Here is a 12189-nt window from a genome sequence, read left to right on the forward strand (position 1 = left end):
TACTATGTCAGCTCGGGGATTTAATCTTGCAACCTTCCGGTTACTAGTCCAACACTCTAAGCACTAGGTTACCTGCGGCCCATATTCCCTATGGGCCCTAGTCAAAGTAGTGCACTATATAGGGAATAGGGTGCCATTTGGGATGCCAGCTGACACAGATAAAATCAAAAGAGAAACGCATGCATATCATTTGAGGAGCTCATAGAAGCCTGAACACTGAAGACAAGCAGCAACCATTTTGGTAAGACATTTTCTATTATTCTATCAAATATTATACATTGAAAGTACATGCACTTGCACATTTACAGAATGTAAATGTACGGAATAGTGAACACTGTCACTTACAGGTACTGTAGACCTATTATATTGATAGAAAAATCACTCTCAGAAAAAACACTTACAGTTTAGGCTAACTTTTGTGTAGAGACATAACATGATTCGAGTTGTATTATTGATTAGTATTTAAATGTATATTTTAAATAAATAATTGTTCAATTGATTTAGAATTTGATTCATATTTTTCTCCCATGTATTAGGGAATACCAATACAACCATGGAACTTTGGGTGTTACTCATAATGTTTTCAGGTTAGTATCTATCTCCTGTTTAGTTATTGTTGTAAAAATATATTCAATGTGAAGCTTAAGCAGTAATCTGACTCACCACCTGAATTCGGTCCTATGCATCAAATTTGAAATTGTATTTTTTTTTTACATTGGATAAAAGTAGAGACTCAGACCTATACAACGTTGTATCATACACTGCCCAGTTGATGAGCAATGGGAAAGCAATCCTGCTTTGAATGTTGATAAACTTGTAACCCCACCTTTAAGAAAATGTAGTACACCTACTGGAGAGCTCTTCTTTGTCTACACCCAGCATCATTCACACACTCTCAAGCCTTAGCCCCACCCATCTCTTTAAGGATTCACAGTGCAGTAAACTACGCGAGAAAGATAGCTAACAGTACACTTTAACTTGCAATGAAAAATGACTTTCTGACCAAATTAGAAACTTATACAATCTGGTAATGTAATTAGACTATTCGCCGTATACATGGATGAACAATGCTTCTTCCTCTATGTCATGGTTGCCCTTAGTTAGAAAATGTGATCAGAAGACAAGTTTTATACAACAGCCTTCTGTGTTCCCATTTGGACTCTCAGCATTTGGTAATCATCTCTCTGCTTCCACTGATTTCATAAATTCGCTCAACTTCTTCCGTGACAACGACACAGTTTCTTCCCCACCACTGTCATCAGAAGACAATAATGTCTGGTTCAATGAAAATGTTTTGACCTAAGTCAGGAATTTCCTCATTGTCTGATTCATTTTCAGAATCAGAGAGATTCAGCATGGCATGGTCATCCTCCAGAAAGTAGTCCAGCAAAGCATTTTCAGTTCTTCATGATATCTTTTTTTTTAAGTAGCCGTAGAAATTATTTTCCACACATACTGAGCAGGTCATGTTATAGATAGAAGCAGGCTACATGGCAGACCAATCCAAACTCATCTCTCAGCATGTCCAGCCCATCCATTATCAATTATTGCTAGTGGGAATGTGCCTGTGTTTTACTAAGCTGGTAATTTACATGTTTTATTCGTATTTAAAGATACCATATACATTAATAATTATTGCACATGAAAGAACACGTTCCAGAAGGCATTTCTACCACAAAAAAATTGATAATAAAAAAAAAAAACATTTAAATGCCTCTCCTGTGAAGTAGTGACATGCGACATAAGCCCAGCTTCTTGAAGCGAGTCACAAAAGGAATGGATATATGGAATTTCAGGCAAATGCCAGATGGGCTGGTCCATCTTCAGGCCTTGAGGGACCTTGAGGGAAAAACATGGGCTGACGTTTTGGAAATGCCCATTTCTGATGCCTAGGATTAAGGTATTGTCATATTTACTAATAATTGTAATATTTAGTATTTTTTTCCAGAAATATGCAGCCTTTGCTCTGCAACAAGCACAACCTTAGATCCTAATATGACAACAACAACCGAGGCTCCTACTACGACAACCGCGGCTGCTACCACGACAACCGAGGCTGCTACCACGACGACCGCAGATCCTACCACAACAACCGAGGCTGCTACCACGTCAAGCGCAGCTCCTACTACGAGAGACGCAGCTCTTACTACAACAACTGCAGCTCCTACTGCAGCAACCGCAGCTTCTACAACCGCAGCTCCTATTTTGACAACCGCAGCTTCTACAACCGCAGCTCCTACTATGACAACCGCGGGTCCTACTACGACATCTGCGGATCCTAGTACGACATCTGTGGCACCTACTACGACATCGGCAGCTCCTACTACGACATCGACAGCACCTACTACATCAACGGCAGCTCCTACAGCGACAACCACGTCTACTACAACCGCAGCTCCTACTTCGACAACCGCAGCTCCTACTTCGACAACCGCAGCTCCTACTACGACAACAGTAGCTCCTACTACGACAACGGCAGCTCCTACTACAACATCTGCGGCTCCTACTACGACATCTGCGGCTCCTACAACGGCAGCTCCTACAACAACAACCGAGGCTCCTACTACGACAACCGTAGCTCCTACTACGCCAACCGCGGCTCCTACTACGACATCCGCGGCTCCAACTACGACAACCGCGGCTAGTACAACAACCGCAGCTCCGACTACGACAACCGCAGCTCCTACTACAACAACCACAGCTCCTACAACCTCAGCTCCTACTACGACAACCGCTGATCCTACTACGACAACCACAGCTCCTACTACGACAACCATAGCTCCTACGACATCGTTGGCTTCTACTACGACATCGGCGGCTCCTACTACGACAACGGCAGCTCCGACACGACACCGCAGCTCCTACAACCGCAGCTCCAACTACGACAACCGCAGCTCTTACTACGACAACTGCAGCTCTTACTACGACAACTGCACGACAACTGCAGCTCTTACTACGACAACTGCAGCTCTTACTACGACATCCGAAGCTCCTACTACGACAACCACAGCTCCTACTACGACAACCGCAGCTCTTACTACGACAACCGAACCTCCTACAACCGCAGCTCCTTCTACGACAACCGCAGATCCTACTACGACAACCGCAGCTCCTACTACGACAACCGCAGCTCTTACTATGACATCCGAAGCGCCTACAACCACAGCTCCTTCTACGACAACCGCAGCTCCTACTACGACAACCGCAGCTCCTAGCTACGACAACTGCAGCTCTTACTATGACAACCGCAGCTCTTACTATGACATCCAAGCTCCTACAACCTTAGCTCCCTACGACAACCGCAGCTCCTACTACGACAACCGCAGCTCCTACTACGACAACCGCAGCTTCTACTATAACAACTACAGCTCCTACAACCACAGCTCCTACTACGACAACCGCAGCTCATACTACGACAACCGCAGCTCCTACTACGACAACCGCAGCTCCTACTACGACAACCGCAGCTCCTACTACGACAACCACAGCTCCTACAACTGCAGCTCTTACTACGACAACCGCAGCTCTTACTTCGACAGCCGCAGCTCTTACTACGACAACCGAAACTCCTACAACCGCAGCTCCTACTACCGCAGCTCCTACTACGACAACCGCAGCTCCTACTACGACAACCGCAGCTCCTACTACGACAACTGCATCTCTTACTACGACAACTGCATCTCTTACTACGACAACCGCAGCTCTTACTACGACAACCGCAGCTCTTACTACAACAACCGAAGCTCCTACAACCGTAGGTCCTACTACAACAACCACAGATCCTACTACGACAACCGCAGCTCTTATTACGACAACCGAAGCTCCTACAACCACAGCTCCTTCTACGACAACCGCAGCTCCTACTACGACAACCGCAGCTCCTACTATAACAACCACAGATCCTACTACGACAACCGCAGCTCTTATTACGACAACCGAAGCTCCTACAACCGCAGCTCCTACTACGACAACCGCAGCTCCTACTACGACAACCGCAGCTCCTACTACGACATCCGCAGCTCCTACTACGACAACCGCAGCTCCTACAACCGCAGCTCCTTCTACGACAACCGCAGCTCCTACTATAACAACCACAGATCCTACTACGACAACCGCAGCTCTTATTACGACAACCGAAGCTCCTACAACCGCAGCTCCTACTACGACAACCGCAGCTCCTACTACGACAACCGCAGCTCCTACCACATCCGCAGCTCTACTACGACAAACGCAGCTCCTACAACCGCAGCTCCTTCTACGACAACCGCAGCTCTTACTACGACATCCGAAGCTCCTACTACGACAACCACAGCTCCTACTACGACAACCGCAGCTCTTACTACGACAACCGAACCTCCTACAACCGCAGCTCCTTCTACGACAACCGCAGATCCTACTACGACAACCGCAGCTCCTACTACGACAACCGCAGCTCTTACTACGACAACGAAGCGCCTACAACCACAGCTCCTTCTACGACAACCGCAGCTCCTACTACGACAACCGCAGCTCCTACTACGACAACTGCAGCTCTTACTATGACATCCGAAGCTCCTACAACCGCAGCTCTACTACGACAACCGCAGCTCCTACTACGACAACCGCAGCTCCTACTACGACAACCGCAGCTCCAACTACGACAACCGCAGCTCTTACTACGACAACTGCAGCTCTTACTACGACAACTGCAGCTCTTACTACGACAACTGCAGCTCTTACTACGACAACCGCAGCTCTTACTACGACAACCGAAGCGCCTACAACCACAGCTCCTTCTACAACAACCGCAGCTCCTACTACGACATCCGAAGCTCCTACTACGACAACCACAGCTCCTACTACGACAACCGCAGCTCCTACGACAACCGAACCTCCTACAACCGCAGCTCCTTCTACGACAACCGCAGATCCTACTACGACAACCGCAGCTCCTACTACGACAACCGCAGCTCTTACTACGACAACCGAAGCGCCTACAACCACAGCTCCTTCTATGACAAACGCAGCTCCTACTACGACAACCGCAGCTCCTACTACGACAACTGCAGCTCTTACTACGACAACCGCAGCTCTTACTATGACATCCGAAGCTCCTACAACCGCAGCTCCTACTACGACAACCGCAGCTCCTACTACGACAACCGCAGCTCCTACTACGACAACCGCAGCTTCTACTATAACAACTACAGCTCCTACAACCGCAGCTCCTACTACGACAACCGCAGCTCCTACTACGACAACCGCAGCTCCTACTACGACAACCGCAGCTCCTACTACAACAACCGCAGCTCATACTACGACAACCGGCGCTCCTACTACGACAACCGCAGCTCCTACTACGACAACCGCAGCTCCTACTACGACAACCGCAGCTCTTACTACGACAACCACAGCTCCTACAACTGCAGCTCTTACTACGACAACCGCAGCTCTTACCGACAACCGCAGCTCTTACTACGACAACCGAAACTCCTACAACCGCAGCTCCTACTACCGCAGCTCCTACTACGACAACCGCAGCTCCTACTACGACAACCGCAGCTCCTACTACGACAACTGCATCTCTTACTACGACAACCGCAGCTCCTACTACGACAACCGCAGCTCCTACTACGACATCCGCAGCTCCTACTACGACAACCGCAGCTCCTACAACCGCAGCTCCTTCTACGACAACCGCAGCTCCTACTATAACAACCGCAGCTCCTACTACGACAACCACAGATCCTACTACGACAACCGCAGCTCCTACTATAACAACCACAGCTCCTACAACCGCAGCTCCTACTACGACAACCGCAGCTCCTACTATGACAACCGCAGCTCCTACTACGACAACCGCAGCTCCTACTACGACATCCGCAGCTCCTACTACGACAACCGCAGCTCCTACTACGACAACCGCAGCTCCTACTACGACAACCGCAGCTCCTACTACGACAACCACAGCTCTTACTACGACAACCGCAGCTCCTTCTACGACAACTGCAGCTCTTACTACGGCAACTGCAGCTCTTACTACGACAACCGCAGCTCTTACTACGACATCCGAAGCTCCTACAACTGCAGCTCCTACTACGACAACCGCAGCTCCTACTACGACAACCGCAGCTCCTACTACGACAACCGCAGCTCATACTACGACAACCGCCGCTCCTACTACGACAACCTCAGCTCCTACTACGACAACCGCAGCTCCTACTACGACAACCGCAGCTCCTACTACGACAACCACAGCTCCTACAACTGCAGCTCTTACTACGACAACCGCAGCTCTTACTTCGACAACTGCAGCTCTTACTACGACAACCGAAACTCCTACAACCGCAGCTCCTACTACCGCAGCTCCTACTACGACAACCGCAGCTCTTACTACGACAACCGAAGCTCTTACTACGACAACCGAAGCTCCTACTACGACAACCGCAGCTCCTACTACGACAACCGCAGCTCCTACTACGACAACCGCAGTTCCTACTACGACAACCGCAGCTCCTACTACGACAACCGCAGTTCCTACTACGACAACTGCATCTCTTACTACGACAACTGCATCTCTTACTACGACAACCGCAGCTCTTACTACGACAACCGCAGCTCTTACTACAACAACCGAAGCTCCTACAACCGCAGCTCCTACTACGACAACCACAGATCCTACTACGACAACCGCAGCTCTTATTACGACAACCGAAGCTCCTACAACCGCAGCTCCTTCTACGACAACCGCAGCTCCTACTACGACAACCGCAGCTCCTACTACGACAACCGCAGCTCCTACTACGACAACCGCAGCTCCTACTACGACAACCGCAGCTCCTACTACGACATCCGCAGCTCCTACTACGACAACCGCAGCTCCTACTACGACAACCGCAGCTCCTACTACGACAACCGCAGCTCCTACTACGACAACCACAGCTCTTACTACGACAACTGCAGCTCTTACTACGACAACTGCAGCTCTTACTACGACAACCGCAGCTCTTACTACGACAACCGAAGCTCCTACAACCGCAGCTCCTACTACGACAACCGCAGCTCCTACTACAACAACCGCAGCTCCTACTACGACAACCGCAGCTCCTAGTATGACAACCACAGCTTCTACAACAGCAGTTCCTACTACGACAACCACAGCTCTTACTACGACAACTGCAGCTCTTACTACGACAACTGCAGCTCTTACTACGACATCCGAAGCTCCTACAACTTCAGCTCCTACTACGATAACCACAGCTCCTACTACGACAACCACAGCTCCTACAACTGCAGCTCTTACTACGACAACCGCAGCTCTTACTTCGACAACCGCAGCTCTTACTACGACAACCGAAGCTCCTACAACCGCAGCTCCTACTACGACAACCGCAGCTCCTACTACAACAACCGCAGCTCCTACTACGACAACCGCAGCTCCTAGTATGACAACCACAGCTTCTACAACAGCAGTTCCTACTACGACAACTGCATCTCTTACTACGACAACTGCATCTCTTACTACGACAACCGCAGCTCTTCCTACGACAACCGCAGCTCTTACTACGACAACCGAAGCTCCTACAACCGCAGCTCCTACTACGACAACCACAGCTCCTACTACGACAACCGCAGCTCCTACTACGACAACCGCAGCTCCTACTACGACAACCGCAGCTCCTACTACGACAACCGCAGCTCCTACTACGACAACCGTTGCTCCTACTACGACAACTGCAGCTCCTACTACAACAACCAAAGCTCTTACAACCGCAGGTCCTACTATGACATCCGCAGCTCCTTCTACGACAACCGCAGTTCCTGCAAGAGCCACAACTGCTGCTTCTAATATGACAACAACCGTTCATAACACAACAGAGACAGCTCTTACTACGGCAAAAGCACTTCTAAGTACGACAACTATTGTTCCGACAGCAACAACCGCAGCTCCAGCTATGACAACCACAGCTCCTACTACGGTAACCACAGCTCCTACTACGGCAACCACGGCTCCTAATAGAACAACCACAGCTCCTAATACAACATACACAGCTCCTAATACAGCAACTACAGCTCCCAATACAACAACTACAGCTCCTAATACAACAACTACAGCTCCTAATACAACAACTACAGATCCTACTACAACAAAAATACATTCAGTTAATTTCACAATGGTACCTAATTTCACAATGGTAGTTCTAACTAAAACAACTACAACTCCCGCTACAACATCCTCTACTGAGCTACCAAAAACGACACAAATGAGCACTACAACTCCACCTGCCAGACAGTCAACCACGAATAGTGGGCTTAGTAAGTGTGATTTACTTTACTTAATATCTAATGAAATTGGTAATAGTGGTCAACCTTGTCAAGTCTCCTTATTTTCATGTATTACGGTACGTGCTTGTCTGTCTGTCTGTCTTACTGTCAGTCTGTTTGTTTTGTTTCATGTTTGTTTTTATCATTTACTCATTGTGTCTCCACAGGATATAAGTTAGTACTGAGGTTGAAATTGGACATGACGAGATACCTAACCGAATCTGAGATCTTGAAGCAGGTGAGAGTCGCTCTCAAGCACTTCATTTTATAATTAATTAATTAATCTCCAAAAATGATTAAAGAATGAGGAAAAACCTCACTCAATGGGATTTAAGCGTAAGTTTGCTTTAACAAATGAGGATATTGAATAAAGATGGAAAGTGAAGTGAATGAATGGAAGGAGCATGAAGAGGATGGGAATGTAGCGTTAACTCATTTACTAAATGATGTAACCCCTTTGTTTGTTCCAGCTTCAAGCAGAACTGATCAGACGAGGGCTGCCAGAGACCTTTACACTGCGATTGAGAATCATTCAGAGCTAGTTGACCGGGGGAAGAGGAGGACGACACTGGAGATAAAACATAGACAGATTATAATGCAAACCTGATCACAAAGATAGCTTACACACATACCTTACAATAGATTGTCCTCATTACTACATTATTACCACATGACCTACGGTAACTAGACCTAATGTATTAGGCAACTACATTGCTACAGTGCCTTCAGAAAGTTCACACCCCTTGACCTTTCCCACATTTTGTTGTGTTACAAAGTGGGATTAAAATGTATGTAAATGTATTTTTTTGTCAACGATCTACACTAAATATAGTTGAAGAAAAATTATAATATTGTAAAAAATGTATACATGAACAATAAAACACTAATATATCTTGATTAGCTAAGTTTTCACCTTTCACCTTTGACAGTGATTACAGATGTGAGTCTTTCTAGATACAGTGGGGTGAACAAGTATTTGATACATGGCCGATATTGCAGGTTTTCCTACTTACAAAGCATGTAGAGGTCTGTAATTTTTATCATAGGTACACTTCAACTGTGAGAGACGGAATCTAAAGCAAAAATCCAGAAAATCACATTGAATGATTTTTAAGTAATTAATTTGCATTTTATTGCATGACATAAGTATTTAATCACCTACAAACCAGTAAGAATTCCGGCTCTCACAGAACTGTTATTTTTTCTTTAAGAAGCCCTCCTGTTCTCCACTCATTAACTGTATTAACTGCACCTGTTTGAACTCGTTACCTGTATAAAAGACACCTGTCCACACACTCAATCAAACAGACTCCAAACTCTCCACAATGGCCAAGACTAGAGAGCTGTGTAAGGACATCAGGGAAAAAATTGTAGACCTGCACACTTACATGCTTTGTAAGTAGGAAAACCTGCAAAATCGTCAGTGTATCAAATACTTGTTCTCTCCACTGTAAGTCTCTAAGCGCATTGCACACCTGGATTGTACAATATTTGCATTATTCTTAAAACAAATCTTCAAGTTCTGTTTGTTGATCATTGCTAGACAGCCATTTTTAAGTCTTGCCATACATTTTCAAGTTGATTTCAATCAAAACTGTAACCAAGCCACTCAAAAACATTCCATGTCGTCTTGGTAAGCAACTCAAGTATATTTTTCTTTGTGTTTTAGATTATTGTCCTGCTGAAAGGTTGAATTTGTCTCCCAGTGTCTGTTGGAAACAGACTGAACAATGTTTTCCTCTAGGATTTTGCCTGTACTTAGCTCTATTCTGTTTCTTTTTTATCATAAACTCCCTAGTCCTTGCCAATGACAATTATACCCATAGCATGATGCAGCCACCACCATGCTTGAAAATGTGGTGTGGTGCTCAGTGATCTGTTCTGTTGGATTTGCCCCAAATATTGTGCTGCATCAGATGACCTGGCCTCCACAATCATCCGACCTCAACCCATTTGAGATGGTTTGGGATGACTTGGACTGCAGAGTGAAGTAAAAGAAACCAACATGTGCTCAACAACTGTGGGAACTCCTTCAAGACTGTTGGAAAAGCATTCCAGGTGAAGCTGGCTGAGAGAATGCTGTCGTGGAATTTTCCTTAATTACCAAATGATGAGAGAGCAAATCACACACCAGTCAGAGTTATGCTTAATCTTCACCTTTAACTTCTTCGATATAGGGGGCGCTCTTTTAATTTTTGGATGAAAAACGTTCCCGTTTTAAACAAGATATTTTGTCACGAAAAGATGCTCGACTATGCATAGAATTGACAGCTTTGGAAAGAAAACACTCTGACGTTTCTAAAACTGCAAAGATATTGTCTGTGAGTGCCACAGAACTGATGTTACAGAAAAAACCCAGATAAAAATATAATCAGGAAGTGCCGCACTTTTTGAAACCGCCTCATGGCAATGACTCCTTATATGGCTGTGGAGGAGCTAGGAGTCAGCTTACCTTTTCCACGTTTTCCCCAAGGTGTCTGCAGCATTGTGACGTATTTGTAGGCATATCATTGGAAGATTGACCATAAGAGACTACATTTACCAGGTGGTCACTTGGTGTCCTCCGTCGCAATTATTGCGTAATCTCCAGCTGCAGTATTTTTCCGTTTGGCTCTGGTGAGAAACCGACTGCCAGGAATGATTTTTCATCTAATAGAATTGGGAAAAACACCTTGAGTATTGATTCTGAACAACGTTTGCTGTTTCTGTCGATATTATGGAGCTAATTTGGAAAAAAGTTTGGCGTTGTAAGTGACTGCATTTTCGTTTTTTTTTTCTTAGCCAAACGTGATGAACAAAACGGAGCTATTTCTCTTACACAAATAATCTTTTTGGAAAAAATGAACATTTGCTATCTAACTGAGAGTCTTGTCATTGAAAACATCCGAAATTCTTCAAAGATAAATGATTTTATTTGAATGGTTTTCTTGTTTTTGTGAAAATGTTGCCTGCTGAATGCTAGGCTTAATGCTATGCTAGGCTATCAATACTCTTACACAAATGCTTGTGTAGCTTTGGTTAAAGCATATTTTGAAAATCTGAGATGACAGTGTTGTTAACAAAAGGCTAAGCTTGTGTTTCAATATACTCATTTCATTTCATTTGCGATTTTCATGAATAAGAAACGTTGTGTTATGGTAATGAGCTTGAGGCTATGATTACGCTCCCGGATACGGGATTGCTCGACGCTAGAGGTTAATAATAATGAAGCTTTTGCAATAGCATTTTGACTTTCAACATTTCAGTATCTCTAATGAAAAGTTGAGAGTGGTCAACATTTCGCAACTGAGATCTTTTATAGCAAAGATCTTACCCCCCTACTCGACATGACAAAACACAGATAATAGGAACTTTCACAAGGAAAGATTTTACTTCCATCGCCAGGCAACATTGGCTATAAATTATCATTCAGTTTGGTCTCCTAAACAAAGCTCTTATCTCGTTCTTGGTACAAAATAGTACCAAGACATTATCTCATCCAATGGTATATATCAATTGTCATTTTAGATACTCCCATCCCAAATACAACCCATCAACGGACAAGCTCACGGAGAGGAAAGTGAGCCTCCAGGTCAAGATAAGGGCAACCTCAGAGGGAACATAGAATGGTTCCAGACACTGCCATCCTCCTCTCCCCGATGGGAAAAGTAGGGAGTGACTGGCGCACAGACATTGTGGAGCCAAGAGATAATTGGTTCCCCTCAATCATCCCTTCACATGGTATAAAAGATACGTTTACATATGAAGATAAGCCTGACCTCTCCCCTCTGTCTGGCCCCAGTAACTGAACCCTGACAGAGAAAGGATAACTGCAAACGGCCAACACTATAGTACAAAAAGATTCATTCTAAATGACAAGTATCTCACAAGCGTATTATGAAAATA

The 12189-nt window shown here is 45.4% G+C and overlaps 1 protein-coding gene across 2 annotated transcripts; it reads left to right on the top strand.

Moving 5' to 3' along the window:
* Positions 1-6884: 6884 nt before the first annotated feature.
* On the top strand, positions 6885-9210 carry LOC112259759 (mucin-5AC). 2 transcript variants are annotated; one of them, XM_042328190.1, is made up of 4 exons: positions 6885-7195; positions 7310-8295; positions 8472-8542; positions 8775-9210. In XM_042328190.1, the coding sequence occupies exons 1-4, from the start codon at positions 7092-7094 to the stop codon at positions 8844-8846; spliced, it is 1233 nt and encodes a 410-aa protein (XP_042184124.1). In that variant the 5' UTR covers positions 6885-7091; the 3' UTR covers positions 8847-9210. The 2 variants fall into 2 exon arrangements, with proteins under 2 accessions (XP_042184124.1, XP_042184123.1); XM_042328189.1 differs by having other exon boundaries at positions 6885-8295.
* The last annotated feature ends 2979 nt before the right edge of the window (positions 9211-12189 follow it).

Source organism: Oncorhynchus tshawytscha, linkage group LG10 (genome assembly GCF_018296145.1).
Source record: "Oncorhynchus tshawytscha isolate Ot180627B linkage group LG10, Otsh_v2.0, whole genome shotgun sequence".
Classification (NCBI taxonomy): domain Eukaryota; kingdom Metazoa; phylum Chordata; class Actinopteri; order Salmoniformes; family Salmonidae; genus Oncorhynchus; species Oncorhynchus tshawytscha.